Source organism: Kryptolebias marmoratus, linkage group LG19, assembly GCF_001649575.2.
Source record: "Kryptolebias marmoratus isolate JLee-2015 linkage group LG19, ASM164957v2, whole genome shotgun sequence".
Classification (NCBI taxonomy): Eukaryota; Metazoa; Chordata; class Actinopteri; order Cyprinodontiformes; family Rivulidae; genus Kryptolebias; species Kryptolebias marmoratus.
The window spans coordinates 13508198-13525312 of NC_051448.1; the positions used below are offsets into that span (position 1 = coordinate 13508198).

At 42.4% G+C, this 17115-nt stretch overlaps 2 protein-coding genes across 5 annotated transcripts; both read right to left on the reverse strand.

Annotated features, from left to right (window-relative positions):
* Positions 1–4665: 4665 nt before the first annotated feature.
* On the reverse strand, positions 4666–9063 carry LOC108231742 (E3 ubiquitin-protein ligase rnf146-like). Of its 3 annotated transcripts, none has more exons than XM_025004423.2 (4): positions 8955–9063; positions 8849–8880; positions 7828–7897; positions 4666–7423 (listed from the first exon to the last, which is right to left on the reverse strand). In XM_025004423.2, exon 4 carries the CDS (start codon positions 7420–7422, stop codon positions 6355–6357), a length of 1068 nt encoding a protein of 355 aa, XP_024860191.1. In that variant the 5' UTR covers position 7423; positions 7828–7897; positions 8849–8880; positions 8955–9063; the 3' UTR covers positions 4666–6354. The 3 variants fall into 3 exon arrangements, with proteins under 3 accessions (XP_024860191.1, XP_024860192.1, XP_037837603.1); XM_025004424.2 differs by having other exon boundaries at positions 8959–9050; XM_037981675.1 differs by having other exon boundaries at positions 7748–7897; positions 8849–9054.
* Positions 9064–10148: 1085 nt separating this feature from the next.
* LOC108231829 (R-spondin-3-like) lies at positions 10149–14946 on the reverse strand. 2 transcript variants are annotated; one of them, XM_017409174.3, is made up of 6 exons: positions 14589–14946; positions 14121–14312; positions 12471–12611; positions 12235–12381; positions 11954–12140; positions 10149–10307 (listed from the first exon to the last, which is right to left on the reverse strand). In XM_017409174.3, the coding sequence occupies exons 1-6, from the start codon at positions 14671–14673 to the stop codon at positions 10166–10168; spliced, it is 894 nt and encodes a 297-aa protein (XP_017264663.2). In that variant the 5' UTR covers positions 14674–14946; the 3' UTR covers positions 10149–10165. The 2 variants fall into 2 exon arrangements, with proteins under 2 accessions (XP_017264663.2, XP_037837468.1); XM_037981540.1 differs by lacking the exon at positions 10149–10307 and having other exon boundaries at positions 11936–12140; positions 14589–14944.
* Positions 14947–17115: the final 2169 nt, after the last annotated feature.

A 17115-nucleotide genomic window follows, 5' to 3' on the forward strand; every position in this document is an offset into this window, starting at 1 on the left:
CCAAGGACTCCAAAAAGGGTGGGTATTCTGAACTGCTGTTGGGCGCATAAGCGCAAACAACAGTCAGGACCCGTCCCCCCACACGTAGGCGGAGGGAGGCTACCCTCTCGTTCACCGGGGTAAACCCCAACGTACAGGCACCAAGTAGTGAATGATGCACTATAAATACAAGAAAACTAAAAATAATTTTAAAAGGTTCATCAAAAATAATCCTGTCAAGTACATCTTAGTTAACGTCCCTCATTCCCTCTAAAGGCTGCAATCTGAGTTACAGCCTGCAGGGACTGTAGTAATCGTAATTTATATCCGCTCTAAAAATCAAATATTAAATAACATTGTTCATATGAATAAGAAACAGCTGAAAGGGCATTTTGTAACATTACTTGCTCTTTACTTGTTTCTCTGCTCCAGCACACCTGATTTGAATCAATGGGTGATTAACAGGCTTCTGCAGAACAAGAAGGGTTGATTTAACCACTGAATCAGGTGTGTTGGAGCAGGGAAACAAGGAAAACCTGCAGGATAGTGGCACTCCAGGGTTGCCTACTCCTGCTTTACAACATCGTGGCTTCACAGTAGAAGAATCCAGGTCCAGAACTGACCTGCCTGCAGTCCAGACTTCTCACCAACTGGAAACAATTAGTGCATCATGAAACAAAAACAATCCAGCATTTGACACGTTTACCATGTTCCATTGTGAGTAAAATCTGGTTTTATACAATTCACAAAGCATTCCCTTTGTATTTATATTTTACACAATGTCCTAACTTTTGGGGATTTGGGGTTGTGTTTCAGGACATACACTAACCTAAATGTAATGACACCAATCAAGGTCTTCACCAAGTAGTACATAGGATACAAACTAAAAATACTCACACAGTTCTATCATGTCCCGCTGTATTTAGAAATGAAGCTTATCCTGTACTTCATGATTTTAGGCGTCATCGTTCTAATAATGTGATACTCCGCCGATATAAATGGTTCAGTAGCACCAGGATTAGGAAGACACGACACTCGATAGGCTCTAATGGTGTTAGGCCGATGAGAGTTACAGTAGGAGTGAAGTCATTCATGGCTCCTGCGACCGTGAGATACCCCGTCTGTGAATTTCTAGGTTATGTGTAGAACTGCCGCAGACGTGCTGTTTAAAACGCATAGACACAACACGCACAGCTGCGAGACAAGGCCTAAAAGAATGACGTGCAGGGGACAAATGCGTTCACTCTGTGTTGGATATGTTGGGCAGTTAGAAAAACGTTCAATAATACTCGACTGTGGCGGTGGAAGACGTGCGGGAGGGAACTATTTGTGGACGTGCTGGAGACGGGGCGTGCGTTTTCTCGAGTGTGAAGAAGCAGGAGGCATTTAACCAGGATGTGGTGCTCATATTTAGAGGACAGCTGTGTGTCTGGAAACGTATAGGAGCACGGTCGCCTGTCTGTCTGTCTCCCCAGCTTGATTGACCGCATCATAAACTGTACAACATGCCAAGACTGCAGGCGAAAAGGTATGATGAACGCAACAATCAGGCCTACTCCTTGAGCCAGTCAGGGTTCTTTGACATCATCCTTGTCTTTTACGTTGTCACGTGTCTCTTGTCCCTGCATTCCCCCCACTGCCACCATCAAATGTCCATCCGTACACGTTCTTTCTAAATACAGTCTTTGTTTCCATGCCATGAAAATCTGTCAGTGTTGCTCTGAGACTGAATAAAATGCTGCTGACACATTTATATGATTACTAATGGACAAGAAGGCAAACAAAATGATCTCAACTATTTGTTAAAAATGACTCGGCTGCAAAAGATACATACAAGGAGGTAAGGAAGGGTTAATGAAAGCAAAAAAACTAATTGATATCCACACCAACCATTATTAAATGTCCTTTAATTTCACTTTGTTCTTATTCCTGAAGGACTAAGGTTAAGTTGTTTAAAACTTAATGTTGGTTTTAGGTGTTAGACAGTTTAATGTTTGTCCCTTTGGAATTCAATCACGTCACATGGATGCAGCTCTAGTTAACAACACGCTGTAAAGTCAGACGTTTAACCGTAAAACAGGATCTAGTGATGATTATTTGAAGAGTAAGGCTGAATCCCACTACACCCCTTTCCCTGTTTGAGGCCCCCCACATCATGATACTGCCAGCATCATGCTTCACTATGGCAATGATACTTGTCAGATGACAGTTGTCTTACAGTTGTTCAGTTCAGTTGTTTAGACATTTAAGAGATGCCAAACAGATGAATTAGATTTTATTTATTTGTCCCCAGCTTGACTGTAATCCTTTTGTTCAGTCCTGATGTTTGTCAACAGCTTTTTTCACTGTTGTGATCCTGGAAACATTCAGAGCTATAGAAATGGTTAAATTCTATTATTATATAAAAACTCCCATCTCGGCCTGATTTTAACATGAGAGGTTCCACTTTCACTTCAAGCTCAGGTCCTCTTCCAGAGGCCTGGGAGCTTGAGGGTTCTACGCAGTACCTTAGCTGTTCCTAGGACTGCGCTCTTCTGGATGTAGATCTCTGAGGTTGTTCCTGGGATCTGTTGAAGGCACTCTTCCAGTTTGGGGGTCACAGCCACGAGTGCTCCGATGACCACCGGCACCAATGAGGCCTCGAATCTCCACAACTTCTCTATCTCCTCTTTCAGCCCTTGGTATTTCTCCAGGTTCTCCAGCTCCTTCTCACTTAGCTGGGGTTCATGGTTCGAATCCTGGTGCCAACCTACGAGCAACATTGGTTACTTGATGAGTGAGGCCTAGAAATAAAGCCATGCTGGCTCGGCTGTTGCCTGGATTAACAAGGTCTGCGTCTGATGTAGGGGAACCAGAACGCTCTGATGAAAAATGGATGACTGGAACAACACATTCATGGACAAGGGTGTGTATAAATGTGTGTGTGAATGAGTGAGTGAGATAACTTGTTGTATATTTTTTTTTTAATCTAAACCATCCTCAAAAAGTTCATAGGGCTTTAAACCAAGGCCCCCATACCTATTGTAACTTCCAGTTCTCTACAGCTGGATTGTGTTGATGCAGATTTTCAGTCATCCAGGACACACAGTAACCCTAACAAACCTGAACAGAATGCAGCTGGGCTTGTTTATTGGGGACACTTTGCGTTATCAGATGAGCTTTCTCCATTTAAAACTAAAAAGGAGAGAATATTATACTTTGAAAGAAGAATTTAAGTCATTTTAACTCATAAATTTGAAAGGCTGCACCTTTCAGTTTTGAACAAAGAAAGCTCCTTGGATGAGAAGCAAAACTTCTTTCCATTTGCCTTTTCTTTAGATTACAAATGGATTCTGGGTAAGCTCTAGAAACATCATTATTAATATAAGTAAACAGTATGTACGTTAGCACAACTTGAAGTGATAAAAATTAACCCTTCAACTGATTTTATTTAAATTAAATTTAAAGTATTTCTAGAAAAATACAAGTAGGTGTCACAAATTCATTAATTTACCACAGGATAAGAGAGAATATGTGATTTATGATCAACTTCATACAAAACATGAATGTGAATATTTAATCCAGATCATTAGGGAAACATTACATCACACATCTGAACTAATTTAGTAACTACAGCTGTGAGTTAAGCCCTGACAGGAGGTACAAACAGGAATCTATGGGACATTTCAGGGCACGAGCGACTTTTACAGGCCGCTGGTGTAAACATCTGACCCCAAAACAGAAACATCTGCTCTCCAGGATCAGTGAATATGCAGAGCACGCAGTTCAATGAAAACTCCGCTGAGTCTCCAGCCAAAAAAACCGGACCCACTAAGCTGCGATTCTAATTCAAGTCACAGTCCGACTCCACAAAGAGCGCCTGTGGGTTCCTTCCCTTGGCTGCAGCTCAGCAGTTTCGAGGGCGGCGGTTTGTTAAAAGTCCAACGAAACAAATCCCCTTTCCACACAGATTAAAGATGAGCAGTGAGTTATTTTATACTTTTACGGCTCTAACAGTTCTGGCATTTATCACGAAAGCCACACATGAATTTTACTGATCGCGTTCTTCCTGTGTGTTAAAAAACTTCAGAACAGACGAGAGGGATCCGTCACGGCCATCAGAAAACATCTGAGGGGTTTGCTGCCAGTTTCTTAACACCTAAAGCTGTAAGAAAGTGTATGTTTCAGATTAGCAGCATAAACATTTTATTACTCACCGTGTGCACAAAAACGTAGATCAGAACCACATTTTGCCTGGGCCTCTGCCTCCCAGCTTTTTGACCATCGGGGCGGTTTGGAGCATCTTGAAGACCATCGGCTGAGAAGAGGTTGTTTGTCCAACAGCTGCACCCTGTGGACTAAAGGTAAACTGCACCTTCACTAAAATCAGGATTCGCCTCATACTAATTCATTAAAAGGCCAACCATTGCCTGAAAGAATGCATATCACCCACCGCCTTCTCATGGCAGGGTTTGATCTGTAGCCGTTGTGGTCAGACCTTGAACGTGACATTATGTACAATCTCATGCAATACGTGCCGTGATCTATTGGAGTAGGCTTTGGAGAGGATGCCACGCCAAATATTAGCTCATTATCTGTAAAACTGACTGAGTTAGAGCCATTTTTTTGTGGTGGCCATCTTAAACAAGTTAATCAGTTGTAGATCTATCTAATTTAAGTACATTTTACTAAAAACATATGTTAAAATCATTGATAAACAACTTTTATTAGCTTGACAAAACACCACGAGAAAAAGAAAAAGCACTACACGTACAAAAACAACAACAACAAAAAACTAACTAAGTTATTCACAAAAAGGAGAGAGGAACCGTGAAAAAGGGTGATGGTAAAATCGACAACAGCTGGAGGGAAAACGGCCGGCTCCCATCTGAGAACACGCCAGCGCCGCTTGCTCTGATAGTGGTTCTGTTCGGAGCGGTACGGCAAAAAATAGACATCCAAATGCGTCTCGCTGCGCATATAAACAAATACTTTCCAGTGGATCTGCCAGTAGCTTTTCAGCACCCGGAGTTGTTCACAGAGACAAAAACGCTTCATGATTAAAACAAGACTCGCACTCCCTAAAACTGAGGGAGTTCAGCCTCCCTCTGATCACACACACACACACACACCAAAATCCAGTTCAAATACATTACGTTCTCATTGCCCTCCTCTGAAATAATAAAAATAAAAAACTGTTCACTTTCTCCACATAAGGTGCTACATTTAAGCTTCATTCTTTTCTTCCTTGGATCAAATCGAAGGCGGGAAATGTTAGAAAAGTATCAACCAAATGAATACGTTTAAAAAAGTAAAAAGCTAGAGAACAAAGTTTTATTTCACTTAAAGAGACTGTTGAGCTGCTCCAGTTGATGTGGACTGAATGAGAACAAATAAAGACATCAGAACGCCCTGATGAGTCACCGGCGTCCTCAAAAGGTTGAGACATTTTAGTCCACCTTTAAAAATAATACTAAAAACAAAAAGACTTGAGTTTTCCTTACATTGTTTTTACCACTATATCGTTGTCAGACAGAAGATTGACAGGTATTGAAGCAGGTCCTTCTGTGCACTTTTCAAAACATCAATCTCCAATTGAACAACCAAACAAAACCCAGAAATTTTACTTTGAAGAGCACAAGATACTGCTGCCTCCGTCAGATCGTCGGTTTCTGGACGCTCTGCTGGCACCTAAATATGGAGAACGACCAGCTGTAGTTGAACTGATTGTATTATTAGTCATTATTAATCTCAGGAGACATTTTACTGCCTGCGTAAGTTATGTGTAAGAGATCCCACTAAGTTCCTTCAGCTAAACCCACACTCACAGACTGAACACAACTTAAAGAAAAAACAAAACAATAGACTATTGTTGCTCCTGTGAGATGCATAGCCAGATTGTTAAACAGTTTTTGAACTGTGTCTAAAAAAATGCTTTAAAGCATGTTAAAAGTCCTTTGAGTGCTGTAATTTTTCCACCCAGTTTTGAATGAAACAAGCTTGGCTTGAGGACAGAAATACAAGCGAGTTTACTTCAGGACCCTGCAGGTGTTTATTTTGTCGGCGGAGCAGAAACTAACAAAAGCAAAGTTGCATCCTGCAAACTGACTTCGAAGGTGTGAAGTTTAAGTGGACAGAGCTGAGTGATCCACCTATGAGACACAAACATTCAAATGGACCAAGATCTTTGACTAATCTGCTTGGATTTTTAAGGAAAAATAAGTAGGCAAAAGGAAAAACAAACATTTGGTACATCATCTGTGTGGATAAATGCCATCATTCAGAGGTATTTTTCCTTTCACTTGACCTAAAAGATGCATATTGGGTTCTAAATGTTTTTGCTGAGCTAATAAAAGCTCCAGAAGACTCTTCTGTGGTCAAGCCACTACTGTCCTGTCACACTTCTGTCACAGTGCACTGTCCATCAGGACTACGAGACCGAAGACTGAGGACAGAGCTGGAAGGCATGCCTCTCGGAGGAATTCTGGTTGGCTGGCTCTCTCGTAGTGGTCTCTGCCGGAGTCTCCTTTGCGCCGCTGATTCTTCTCTCCTTTGGTCACACTCCTTCTCTTCTTCGCTCTCGCTGCTTCCAGACGCAGACTCGTACGTCTGCAGGTCATCCTCAACCTCTTCATCCTCCTCTGGCTGGCTGATTAGAAGCTGAGAAAAAGACTGTTCCAGGGGGGAAGGTGCAGAAGGTGAAGGAGAAAGAGGACTGTGAAGATGGCGACCGAGGAGTGTTTGAGGTCTGACAGGGGGCAGAGAGGCCATGATCCCAAAGGATGAAGACTGCGACTGGCCTGCAGAGTCTGATCCGTCAGCTGAGCTCACACGCTCCGTTGTTGCTGAGACAGCAGCTGCTACAGAAGAGATGGGGACGGATTCAGGCTCTAACCTCAACCCTGCCACCCCCTTCTTGGGAATATCTACGACGTCCCTCTTCATCTTGCGTCTGCGACCATGCTCATTCCGGCGGTACTGCACCATACCTTCCAGATCGGCCACATAAAGAAACCCTGCAATCAGCATCTCGGTGCTCTTCCTGCCCTTCACAAAAGCCTCCTCCAGCTCTCGACTGGTCCTCTCATCATACTGCCACCAGCCGTTGCGCCCTTCGTAGTACCACGCGTAGTCCGCGCCGGACCCACCGCGGCTTCGGCTCAGTCCCGCGGCTGCTGCTTTGAGCTCTTCTGGTGAGAGCAGAACAGGACGCTCCAAGAAGTCCTCCGGGATCTCCTGTCGGCAGAGAGCGCAGCGCTTGCTGTGCCAGGAGGCACCTTTCACGCACAGGAAGCAGAAAACGTGGGAGCAGGGGAGGCAGACAGGGTGGACGCAGCTCTGCAGGCAGATGGCACACTCCGGGGTGGTGGGGGTGGGGCTGCAGGAGTCCTCTCCCGCCTCCTCTTTCAGCTTGGAGGGAGCTGGGGCATTCACCGACATGTCCACTTCTCCAAAGCCGGCCATGCTGCAGAGAGAAACAAGACTGTCACATCAAACCTGGTTGGATGTAATGGTAAATGGACTGTACTTATATAGCACCTTCCTAGCCAACCAGGCTACATTCATAGACCAATAAGACACACATCAGAGGCAATGAGGGGTTCAGCGTCTTGCCTAGGGACACTTCAACATGTGACTGCTGCCAGGAATCGACTCTCCAACTCTCATTGGAGGACAACTGCTCTAACCACAGAGCAACAAAATGTGCCCCAAATTATGCTCTTGTGCAGTAAATCAGATCAGTAAATCAGTGGCCGCTAACTTCTTCTAGACCAAACTGTTTACTCACAGAGGCCGAGTCTTGGACTGCTGTAAAACACTTAAAACATACAACAGTCACATGATGCTGTGGGTCGAGCTTGGTCTTACTTCCTGTGCAAGTTCTGTGGCTGGTTTGTCCTCGTGCCGCAGGGTGTGCCCTCCGTTCCACTTCTTTCCCCTGAAACGCACAAAATAAAAATGAGTGAGCAAGACTAAATCTCACCACCGACCGTCTCGCTTGCTATTTGACTGGTTGTAAGATTCTTGTAAGCATAAAGTAAACCATGCAGCTCTCCTGTAACGTGTTAGAAAAATAGGGCAGTTCTTTTTATGGAGGCTGAACTCATAACCTGCTTTGGAGAGGTTCAGCCCCCGTTACCATGGAGATTGAGCCAGGCTCAAAGAGAGCCTCCCTGGTACCGAAAACTCAGACTTTCAGCTCCACAAAGCTGGTTAAGACGTTAATTTCAACACATAGCTCAAACCCTCGTTTAACTAAACCTGTTAGTCTGGACTAGAGCATGTTAAATACACAGATTAAGTCTCTATAATGATAATTTATGCCACTGTTCTGAAAAACCGAATCAAGGACAGGTCAAGCGAGGTTAAACAGAAAATCCCATTTCAATCCCCTCTGTGGGTTTTGTGAAATAGCCCCCAGACTAACAATAATTCAGACACTGTTGTGTTGACACTTCTGGTAACGCCCTCGAGTCGGACACAAACTCGAGGACAACTTCGATATATTGTTATTATCCGGATGTACTCTGACGTTGCATGATTTTCCACCAAAATGTCTTAAACCATTAAGAACTTTCCATTTTCCCATTCAAAAAACTGACCAAAAAAATGGCAGCACAAAGGTTGTCTGACAGCGCTAACGCCTCCACCTTACATTAGCTTTTAGCTAGGCTAACGTTAGCTCATTCACAAAACAGCGAATTTGATGGTTTTAAAAATATTTTTTAAGTGTAGTCGTGATGTTTACCTGTGTTTAATAAAGTAACGTTACTAACTGACAGTCCGCTGAGATTAAACACCCCCCAAGCTAATGTTAACTTCAGCTCCAGTTAGCATATTGTTAGCTAATGGTGCGCTTCTTCGCTTAGCTTTCACTTTCTTCACTCACCTGAACGCAGAGCCCTCGGAAGGCGTCCGTAACTGAAAGTGCAGATGGAGATATTTATACTGCTGCAGTCATATTTACTTGTTATGAAATATATGCCAAGCAGTACCTACGCTGCAGCGTTATTTGAGCCCTCGGTGCGGCCTTTAAACCCTACAGTGACTTTAGTGTTACAGGGTTGAGCTCACACATATTCCGACACACTGGAAGTACTGCGCATGCGCAGTGGGGAGCAGACACTCCTAATGTTTACATGATTCCTGTCCACAGAGACAAAAATCCATACAGTCAAATCAAACAAATCTTTTTGTTGTATTTTTATTCCAGTTTAACCTAGTAGAAACGTAATTTATATAAAAGGTTGCCGCTTTGTCCTATAAGGATCGGGACACCCTAAAGTTGTGTATTTTTTTAATGAGTTATTTTGACACCATATCCAGTTTTTGTCATGTTGTGAAAATATGCATCTTACTTATTCTGATTCTCTTGGTCATTTTACAGCTATACATTGTAATAGTTTCCCTTTTTTAAGCTTTTAATAGTAATTTCATTTGAAATTATTTTGCCTTCAGTTATGGTTGCACTGTTGCTGTATCTAATTACTGTTTTCCTGTTTGTTTGTTTTTTATTATTTTCTCTGTACATCTTTTTTTTTAAAATATTAAATTTTAAATTTAGCGATTAATGAATCAAAACATTCAGGTCAACTAGGCAATGGATGCTGTGATTTTTTGTTTTTTTTAAATAACTTTTTAATAGTTTCCCCATAGAAAGATATTCTATTAAAACCTCTTTTTGAAATCTTCTTCAGCAAACTTGGCTCAGTTTTTGGCTTCTTATGCTTTTGGCTAGCATTTTGCTACTTTTAGCCATTGGCTATAATTAGCTTCTTGTTAACCTTTTTACTATATTCAGGTTTCATGGGTCTTTTGGTATTTTAGCTAGCTTTTTGCTACGTTAACTTTCAGTTAGCCCTTTGTTACTTTTCGCTCAACTTCTGCTACTTTTAGCTTTTACCTAATCAGCTCTAAGTTTAGCCTTTAGCTAACATCTTGCTTATTTTAGCTTCAACAATTTAGCTCCGGATACACCATTTTTGCAGAAAGTGCAGTGTTTTTAGTTTTTGAACAGTTTTATGTTTATGTTTTTATTAGGTACATTCTGCACCCTGATTTTGGTCATTTTTCCGTATTTACACTATTTTTTTATCCTCTGAATAATCAACGCTTGGGTACTCAAAAGTTGTGACCAGTAGGTTTGTCAATAATCTCTTCACAGGGTAAGCAGAGGTAATGAATAGAAATCATACTTCTGGATGTTTTATTGAAACAAATTTTTAAAATTTGCCCCTAGCTTTAACAATCTGTACAGAATGGGAAGCTTTCGGTCCAGCGCCCTCCACTTTGGATGAAGAAACACTCTGAGATATATGGGAGAAATGTAAAGGAGCTCATCCCTCTTCCTGGACAGACAGGAAAAAAACAAACAAACACAAAAAAAAAAAAAAGCATTTACAGTATGAACAAACAGAATTACAACGTTATAGGATGTAAACATTTCAAGCAAGATGAGATTTGTAGCATTGCTTGTGATGCAGCTGACAGGAAAAAGACAAAGAGGACATATATGAATGCAGTCAGAGAGGACATGGAGGTAGATGGAGTGAGGACAGAGGACGCAGAGGACAGAGTTAGATGGAGGAGGACGACTCGCTGTGGGGAGCTCTGAAAAGGGAACAGCTGAAAGAAAAAGAAGTTTGCTGTTTCTTTAATTGCACAATAAACCTTTGCGATTATCAGTTGGAATGCCAGCAGCAGATTTGAAGAAGTTAGTGTAGAGAAACAAAACAACAAAGTATTCTGAAACATGAGTAGAAATAAGATTCTGATTTTTTTTTGCCCCCATTGTGACGTTCCACCTGTGCTAGACCCCTTCAAATGTTGCAGTGAAAAATAATCTAAACATAAAATATGCAAGCACTGTAGGTTCAAATAAGGCCAAACGTTGCAGCAAAACAACAAAACAAAACGAAAAAAAAAAAAAAACCTCTTGTGAAATACTCATCTTACTCATTTTTTGACTGACAGCATTAGAAAATCTGATATTTTAGCTGCATACCTTTTTGCATAATATAGAGGTTTTCAAACTACTACACAATGCAAACTTTGCACAAAAAGTCAGAAAATTTGTGTTTGGTTGATTATTTCTTTGTTGTAACGATGCTTCTTAGCAGTAAATCTAATACTGTTAGAAAGCCTGTTTATTTGCCACTAAATGGAGCCATATTTGTTAGGAAAATACATCTGTGGGTTGAGCAGCAGAGATGAATTTGTGGGTTGCACCCATGAAAAACTTGCCAAATCTTCTCTGTCAAAACAGAACTGCTTGTTCTGCTTTTGGCTCTTGTTTGGTGTCATTTATTGGATTGAACTGAAGAAATAGGACATATTGGCAAGTTATCAAGTTATTGAACTAACAAACAGGGGCTTTGGTAGCATGTGGAAGAACCATACACAGCCACAACAGCCTTGCTCCTCCTCCTCATCACACCCTGCTGTGGGACGGTGTCCCATTCTTCAACCAGCGTTTGCTGTGAATCAGCCAGTGTGGTTGTGTCGGTCACTCTGGAACAAACAGAACACCAAAGCTGATCCCACAGGTGTTCAGTGGGGTTCAGGTCAGGACTGCAGGCAGGACATCCCCTCCTCTCCACTCCAAAGGCTGGAGGTAGTCTGTGGGAAACCCTGCTTAGTGGGGGTGAGCATAGTCAGCTTGGAGGATAGAGTTCAGGCTCAAAATGTCAGAATAAGCTGTTTGGCAGAGAAGATTTGGTCAGATTTTCATGAGCCCAACCAACAAACTCATCTCTGCTGCTCAACCCATAAATGCATTTTCTTATCAAATATGGCTCCATTTAAGGGGAAATAAACAGGCTTTCCAACAGTATAAGATTTACTGCCAAGAAGCATCGTTACAACAAAGAAATAATCAACCAAACACAAATTTTCTTACATTCGTGCTATATTCAAATGTAAAACAATTAGGTTTAATGATTTTAATATTTTACAAATGGCTCTTTTTATCATCCCCCTCCCAGCTCATGACAACCTATTTTTCCGTCTCTTTTTGATGCCACACTTCCTGGTCTCGGACAGATGTGGACAGGGGCCGCCAAAGACACTCGGGGAGAGCAGGACTTGTCTGGTGCGGGTTTCCTCTCCCCTCTTGTGGACCGCCGTGCTCTTTTTCCGGACACAAGGACCCCAGCTGGTCCATTCACCAACCCGGCAGTGAACTTAAAAACACACAAAACAAGAAAAAGAAAAGAACTTGTTGAAGTGGAGGAGTAAAAATGTGAAAAATATGTATTAGGTTTGTTTTCGCCTCACTTTGGGGGGTGCACTCCATTAGCTGCATGTAAGGCTCAAAGCCTTTAGGGCAGGTGTGGTGGCACAGGCCGTGGAGGTGGTACATGTCTGCCCTACACCTCTGGCACACGTTCCTCTTCGTACACAGCTCACAGCCTGCAGGACACTCTGACACAAATAAAGACATGAAAATATTGTAAAAACAAAAAAACAACGTTGAAGCTGCACTGCACAGATTCTGTGGAATGGCAGCTTACCGAGGCACTCTCGCAGAGCTGCGTTCGCCATCATACCGTGTGGACAGCTGCTTTCACATCTGCCTCGGAACAGGAAGTGGCCCGGATGGCAACGCGTGCAGAAGTTCTCACTGAAGCAGGAGGCGCAGTCTGCGTTGCACTCTGCAGGTTGATAGAAACCCAGAGTCAGCACTGCAACACTTTCTGCTCCCTGCGCCGTCCCTGAACGCTGAAGACCCCGCAGCCGCATGCAAGTTAACGCAACCACATCAGATATACAACTGCGATCAGATGTTTCCACGCAACAACATATCTGCCACTGTGATCTTGAACTTGGACTGATTTTGTCAGATTGATTGTGGGACGTGCAGTTTTTTTAAAATAAAAGAAAAAACAAGATTTTCATAAAAAAGTTCTTTTTGCTTGGAGTTTTTTTAAATCAACCAAGACTCATTACTATAAGAAGTTATAGGGAAGAATCTAAACTACAAATACACAAAGCTGCCGTTAATCTGGAGCTGCTGGAACCAGCTTCACTGAAGACAGTTTTATTATGTTTTACGTCACGACTGACTGAGATAACGGCATGGGGAGAGTAGTCCATGCTCCAAAATCAACACCCAGAAACCCAACTATTGTTTGCAGCTGACCACATATATTAACACACACACACACACACACACACAAAACACATAAAAGGAAAATGTTATGGGTGTCTGAGAAAAAAGTTGTTTGAAAATAATATTTAGAGGGATGCTGAGGGGAGAGGACCCCCACCCTGGATCTCAGGGCTCCCTACCATTTATGTTTCAGACATTTCTCTGCTTCTGATTTATGTATGGGACAATAACAGATCTCTGAAACTTACAGGCTGGTGGGCTCTGAGGACTAGGGTTGGAAACCACTGGTTCAGAAACCAGAAACAGACACCTACTGTTCAGCATGGTGGTGGTAGCATCATGCCACGGGGCCCTCTTTGGTGACAGTAAGGATTATTATTATTATTATTTATTTTTTGCGCAAAGTAAACAGAATAGGAGCTGGAAGAACACTATTAGAAAATTCTTTACCATAGTTTTGAAGCTGAAACTTGGACGTGGTTCGGTGAGTTTTAGTCCACTGGCCAAAAAAGCATCAAAGCTAAATTCAAAAAAGGTTAAAAACAAAAACAACTGGACTTCTATTTTGCAGTTGAGGAGCTTTCTCAATTCAGGATGAGAAGGGAAACGTCTTCAACTACAGAATAGAAGTCCAGTTGTTTTTGTTTTTTAACCTTTTTTGAATTTACCATGGCCTGGAAGACTGAGAATCTACACCAGCATAAGCTACAAAGATGGTTGTAAATTAATCTGTGCCAGGAAACTAATTGTTTTTTTTAACAAATCCTATATTTTCTGCCAAGAGAAGTGGTGAAATACCAAACCAAACCCCTGCCAAAAGCATTTTATATAACTTTGTAAAGGAAATGACAGAATTTAAAACAACTCCATGTGCCTTTTTGACTGTTTCAGAGAACGGCTCCACCAAAATCCACTTTTTTCTTTCTTTTTTTTTGTGCGTTCATTATATTTTCTTCAAAAAAAGAACAGTGAAACAAACAAACAAACAACAAAAAAAAAAAAACTGGAGTAACAGAAATCCCCGCTCCCGCTTGCGTTCGCCGGTACGTACTGGCACAGCTGCTGATTTGCGGCGAGCGCGCGCCGTAGTGACCTCGAGGGCAGGAGGACAGACACGTCCCCCTCTGCCGCATCCCGTCCAGCTCCAGGTGGAAGAAGAAACGAGGTCTGCAGGACAGACAGCCGTTCGGGGCAGAGCACGTCGCGCATCCCGCCTGGCAGTCGCTGCTCACCGAGGAGCTACCTGCAGCAAAGAATGGGCAGAGGTTTTAGACATGAGTAAGTCTGGATATGTGTGTTTTTAGGCAAGTAAAACTCTACTCTATGTGCTGTTTGACAAACTGAGATCTCAGCTCTGGAATTCCCAGTGTGCAAGTGGGTAAATCCAATGGAAATCTATGAGCACATTGTTCCCTGTAAGCTGAACTGTACACTTATTGTCTCCATATGTCGTCCCCGTCTACTCTGTCCGTAAAAAGAGCGATAAATCACAAGCCACTGAAGGCTGGAAGGTACTTACGTTTCCATCTCAGAACATCCGTGGCCCCTTGGCTTTCTGAAAGATTCATGAGGTGCAGAATCCAAATGAAGGAGGATATTCTCATTTTCCCTCACACTCCGGAGCGGCGTTCACACCCCAGATCCCCCAATGCACATTTCAGATTGTTGTCGCGGGGGCTCCACAGCAGTCATTCAGACGTACTCGCGCAGAGATTCCAGCAGAGAAGTGCAAAGATGTTTTCTGGAGGAAAAATCCCTCGGGCATTCCATGAGATCACCGGAGTTGCCAGAATGCCATGGAGAGTGCAAACAGAAGAGAACCATCATACGATAGTCGCAGCCCCCGATCTAATCCAAAGTTTGGGTAAGCGCTCTTTTTTTTTTTTTTTCCTTGCACAAGTTCACACTCCCACCCTCCTCTCTTCATCGCTCTAAACCCTCCTTCTGAGCCATCATCACATCTACAGGGTCTCTGCGTCTGCAGCAGAGTAACATCCCTGCTTCCTTTTTTATTTTTACTTGAACGATGAATCGTCTCATCGGAAATATTGACCCTCGTCTGTCCCACCCCAGTCTCATTGATCCAGTTCAGTTGACTTTTATTTGTTCCTTTCCACCTATGATCCTGGAAGTTGGACCCATTCGTCAGAAGAGATCCTCTGTGGTCGACCCGAATGTTGGTTTGAGACTCTGTGACTGGAGAGCTGGAGGAGTTTCGTTTGGACCAGACTGACGAGCAAACAGCTCGTCTCAAAACCAGCTTCGCCCTCAAAAACCTAATATCGGTTCACGCAAGCGCCATTTTATAAAACCTTTTCCACTGCCGTCAGTTTCCACATTTCACGGTTATTTACATGGAACTGCACGGATACTCCTGCTGGAAATCCCCCAGGCTGCCACGAAGGTGCCACAGCTAGCTGCCACCGTAATTACTTACAACTAAAATAATCAGAGAACAAAGCACATCATGTAAAATTAATGGTGAGGAAAGGTTTATGGAATTATGAACCGCATGAATCGTTTTAAGAGTGGAGTCGTTTTAATACAGCACACAATAACCCACTGAAGTATTAGTAGTGCTCTGACTAGTTTAGTTAGTTAGTTAGCTAGTTAGTTGTATATTTGAAGCCTAGCCTTTAAAGCCTTTTTGTTTTTCTTACACTGAACCTGGTATTGCCATGCAAAGTTGTTTCCTAACAGAGCTTTCCCAGCATGCTCAAAAAAACCAAAAAAACAACTTGGAGCGTGCTGTTTGCGGTTTATTTTGAAAGGATTCTGAAATGGAAACTAGGGTCGTGGGTGAACTCCGTTTTACTGGCAGGACGCGGGAATCCCGTGTCGAATATTTGAAGAAAACTCAAATCCTCAGACAAATTGAACTCGTTAACCCAGTCAGAATTAAAATCTTCCTCCTGAGTCGTTCAAAGACTCGGGAGGAGATAGGTGAGATACTGTTTATGACCTTTCCACAGGACCCTACTTCAAACAGTCTGAGTTTTATGTATATGATGCTTTTGCAAATGCACTGCAGAAGGTTACTAGAGGTGCAGATGATGATGCAGGAGTTTGTTAAGACCGACACATGGCTGCCTTCTGCACGCTTCACCTCAGCATCATCGTATTCCTGCCATTAGAGAGGATTTTTACTCAGGTCTACTTTACAAAATGTCCTCATTTGTGTCTTTGAGAGTACAGCTTTGTACTGGGATCCATTCAGAAAACTTTAACATCTTCTCTCATGGTCCAAAAATTTTGATTCGTAAAATATACATGAATCCATTTGAAAATATTTGAATTTAGCGCCAACTACATTTCTCTGTCAACCAACCAGTTTTGGTTCCTAAAGCTACTTGAGAATTAAGTGCAAGTGAAACAAAACAAACAAAAAGGGCACACAACAGATTTAACACTTTCACCAGGCCTGGAAAAGGTTCTTTAATATTTTATAACAATCTCTTTAAAGTTCTAGTAGTGGCTGCTGAATTGAGTGATCAAAAAAGGCGAATAAACCTTTAAAATAACCACCACTCGCTCGTGACTTGTGTCAAAGCTAAAGAAAACATCATTTCAGAGGTAAAAAGAAAAAAAAAACAAAACACCCGAGTGTTGCTCTTATGCTTCCACTCATTTTTAATGTTGAAGTTAAGCATAACGTGAGTGAGCACGGCGTGTTTTCTGCTCATATTTGGGTTGAAGAGATGAAAACCAAAACTTCCAGATGATTTGACTACCTTTGGGGCGCAAAATCAAAATGAGAGAAGAGGGTGTCAGAAAGAAGCTGCGATTCCCACACACACACACACACACACACACACACACACACACACACATACACTGGAAGATAATGAAACTTTTCCGTCCTCCAGGTTTGTTGTTTGGCATCCCGGGGAAGTGTTATCGGCTGTTTTGGGAACTCGGTGGTTCCATTTTCTCAAAACAAACCTGAACGCTAACGTCACGCCGAGGAATGTTGTCGGCAAGATTTCCTCTATTTAATTCACTTTTTTTTGTATGTTTGGTCTCAAAACGTTACAGAACCTAACAGA